This window comes from Lolium rigidum, chromosome 4 (genome assembly GCF_022539505.1).
Source record: "Lolium rigidum isolate FL_2022 chromosome 4, APGP_CSIRO_Lrig_0.1, whole genome shotgun sequence".
Lineage (NCBI taxonomy): Eukaryota > Viridiplantae > Streptophyta > Magnoliopsida > Poales > Poaceae > Lolium > Lolium rigidum.
Genome location: NC_061511.1, coordinates 34,982,790 through 34,985,660, shown reverse-complemented (window position 1 = coordinate 34,985,660; position 2,871 = coordinate 34,982,790). Strand labels below are relative to the sequence as shown.

General features: G+C 46.4%; 1 protein-coding gene across 1 annotated transcript; it reads right to left on the bottom strand.

Annotated features, from left to right (window-relative positions):
- Nucleotides 1-1,353: 1,353 nt before the first annotated feature.
- LOC124708926 lies at nt 1,354-2,573 on the bottom strand. The gene is made up of 3 exons (XM_047240566.1): nt 2,148-2,573; nt 1,904-2,047; nt 1,354-1,774 (listed from the first exon to the last, which is right to left on the bottom strand). The coding sequence occupies exons 1-3, from the start codon at nt 2,331-2,333 to the stop codon at nt 1,370-1,372; spliced, it is 735 nt and encodes a 244-aa protein (XP_047096522.1). The 5' UTR covers nt 2,334-2,573; the 3' UTR covers nt 1,354-1,369.
- Nucleotides 2,574-2,871: the final 298 nt, after the last annotated feature.

The window sequence follows — 2,871 nt, the reverse complement described above, 5'->3', positions numbered from 1 at the left end:
AACATTATATAACTGGTACATAACGCAAGATGTTTAAATACTGCTAGTATGAGAACACAAAACGCAAAGCTATATAATACTAACAGGCAATCTTGGTCTTAATTGATAGATTAGGGCAAAGCCTTGGCATTTCTTACGAAAAATAATACAAGAGTCTAATAAGTTCAATTAAAAGATCAAAATCAGCATTGGCTTGTGTTTCAAATCAATACATATTGTTATCCATCTAATAATAATCTTAACAGAGAACAAATTTCAGGAACGTTATGTATACAAGTAACAACATGCACAATGCAAGGTGTGTCAATACTGCAGAAAAGAGTAATACAAATAGACACAGCTACACAAGGTAAGGATGTAAGTATATAGCATAGTAGCTTTCAACCCAACGCAGCTTATCTACTCAATCATGAGCTGAAAGCAAGCCTTGGCATACAGTGTTTAAGCCGCACTGATAGTGTATGTGCGAAGGTACAACTAGTTTCATACACCCCAAACAAGAAAATTAACCTATAAGCTGGTCAAAGCAAGCCCATATAGGCCAAGCAGTTCGAAACTACAACAAATAAACTGCAAGAAACATTCTTATCATCGTAATATTTAGGCATCGTATGAAATATGGTACTACACAAAAAGTTAAGGGCCGTTGTAAGGGGAACAAATTGACCCGTACAATTCAAACAGGACATAACATAGCTGCAGAAAATAGTGGCTTTCTAATTGAACAGAATAGAGACCATACTAGATAGCCCTGCTCACAACTGATTCACAAGGTACTCTCTCACAATCGAATCACAAGATACTATCGATAAACAATCAGGATTCAGGATGCAGATCAGCAAAAACAAGTATTATTAGGCTGAAGACAGAACAATAATTCCAATATCCTAGGGAATTGATAAAAACATGACGAATTGCCTTAGCCTAGCTACAATTTTGTCAGAATCTCCATTGCTCCCACCAAGAACCATGTAGAACAACAGGGCATAAACTAGTTAAAGCTCACATGGACAGCATATATAATCTGTTGTCAATTCTGATAACAAAAACATCTGAGTGCCAGGCCACCAGCAGTCTTGTACGAGAGGAAATACTGCACTTGCAACGATTCATAACACTAGACTGATGCCAAACTTGATGGACAGCCAAGAATCACCACAACTTGGTTCTAATATGAATCACTGCCTTGGCTACAGAATTATCAAATTCAACCTTACTACCACCAATATCTAGGCACATATTTAGCTCAGGTTTTGTGATGTAACCTCACTGAAACAGGGCTCAGCTAAGTACAGATAACAATTGAAATAAAGGTATCAGCTGCTGCCAGTTCTGATAACAAAGAAAGCCACTTATTAACTTCCAACGATTACAGTGATTCTCTATAATAGATCAGGTCAAAAGGATCAGTAATTTGCGAAAATTCAGATGCCAATCGGATATCGTAAACTGGACTACCTGTTGTCCCTTCAAATGGGCTCTTGAAGACTTGAAGTTTACAAGTTCCACTGACCCATTTTGCACAAGTCAGAGGCTTCAGCGTGGAATTCACATCCTCCCCTGAAGAGTAACATGCATAGGCCACCACAATCACCATCTTCTCCAGAAATCGAGCATTCTCGGCGATGAACTTGAGGAACACGGTCTCATTTATCGAACCTTTGAATTCGTGGAAAACCACCTTCTTCATATGTCGCTGGACACAGGTAATGGGGCCGCCCTCTTTCCATAACTTGAGACTAGCCTTGCCGGTGGCCTCATCAGCTGTTGCAGACTGCAAATGATATCAGGATACATAGTTCAGCTACAGCTAGTTATGAAAAAGAAACATACTGGAAAATCTAAATATAGTTAGTGACGATGCAAAATGCACAATCTAGCTACTGGCGTTAACAAAGTTTACCTTGACATGGAGCGTCTGGATGTTGGGAAAACACCTGAGGAAGCTGGGCACTTTCTTGACTTCATTGCGGACAGCAAATCTCACCTCCAATCCCAAGATGTTGACACTCGGGACAACAGTGCTCGGGCTCGCCTTAGTTCCAGCCTGCATGCACGGAAAGAGAAACGACCAATTAAGATGACATATTGGTATACTACATTGTCAATTGACACATGTAAATTATAAGATGGAGTGCGCTGCAGACCGAGATGACAGTGTTGCCAATCTCCAACACATGCTCTCTTGGCTCAAGGTATCCCAGCACGCGCAGGTTGGGCGCACGGCCAATCTTGATCCTGGATGAGGTCGCGTCGTTCATCCCAGCCATAAACAGCAAGAACATCTCCAAGCAAGGGGCATCCACTATGGCGACGTCCTCCACCTTGGTCATGCATAGCTGAAGGCACCGCACGGTGCGGCTCGCGAGTCGGAGGCGCACTCCGATCAATCATAGTGAGGATCTCCAGGACGGGGCTTCTGTGGAGCAGGAAGGTGAGGTCGCGTTCATCCATGTTGACGAAGGAGAGGGCGAGGTCCCGGAGGTTGGGAAAGGCGGCGGAGCGCGGGACGGCGGCGGTGTCCGGGAACCTCCAGACGCCGAGGTGTAGGCGGGTGAGGGAGGCGCAGCTGAAGAGCGTGGCCGGCAGGCGGATGTCGAGCGGCCACGGGCGGTTAATAAAGGCGGGCGAGCTCTTGGACGGCCTTGGCAGCGAGGGCGTCGAGCCAGCGTGCCACCTCGCCCCGGTGCGCCTCCATGGTGCTGCAGGTGAGGTGGACGGAGCGGAAGGGGCCTGGGTGCGTCGCGAGGACGCGGGAGACCGCGTCGGCGAGGCCAGGAGGCTCGTCGCCGATGCAGGGCCGGCCAGCCGGACCCGCGGCGATGGCCGTGAGGAAGTGGATGTCGTCGAGGACAAGGGGCGCCGAGCGCC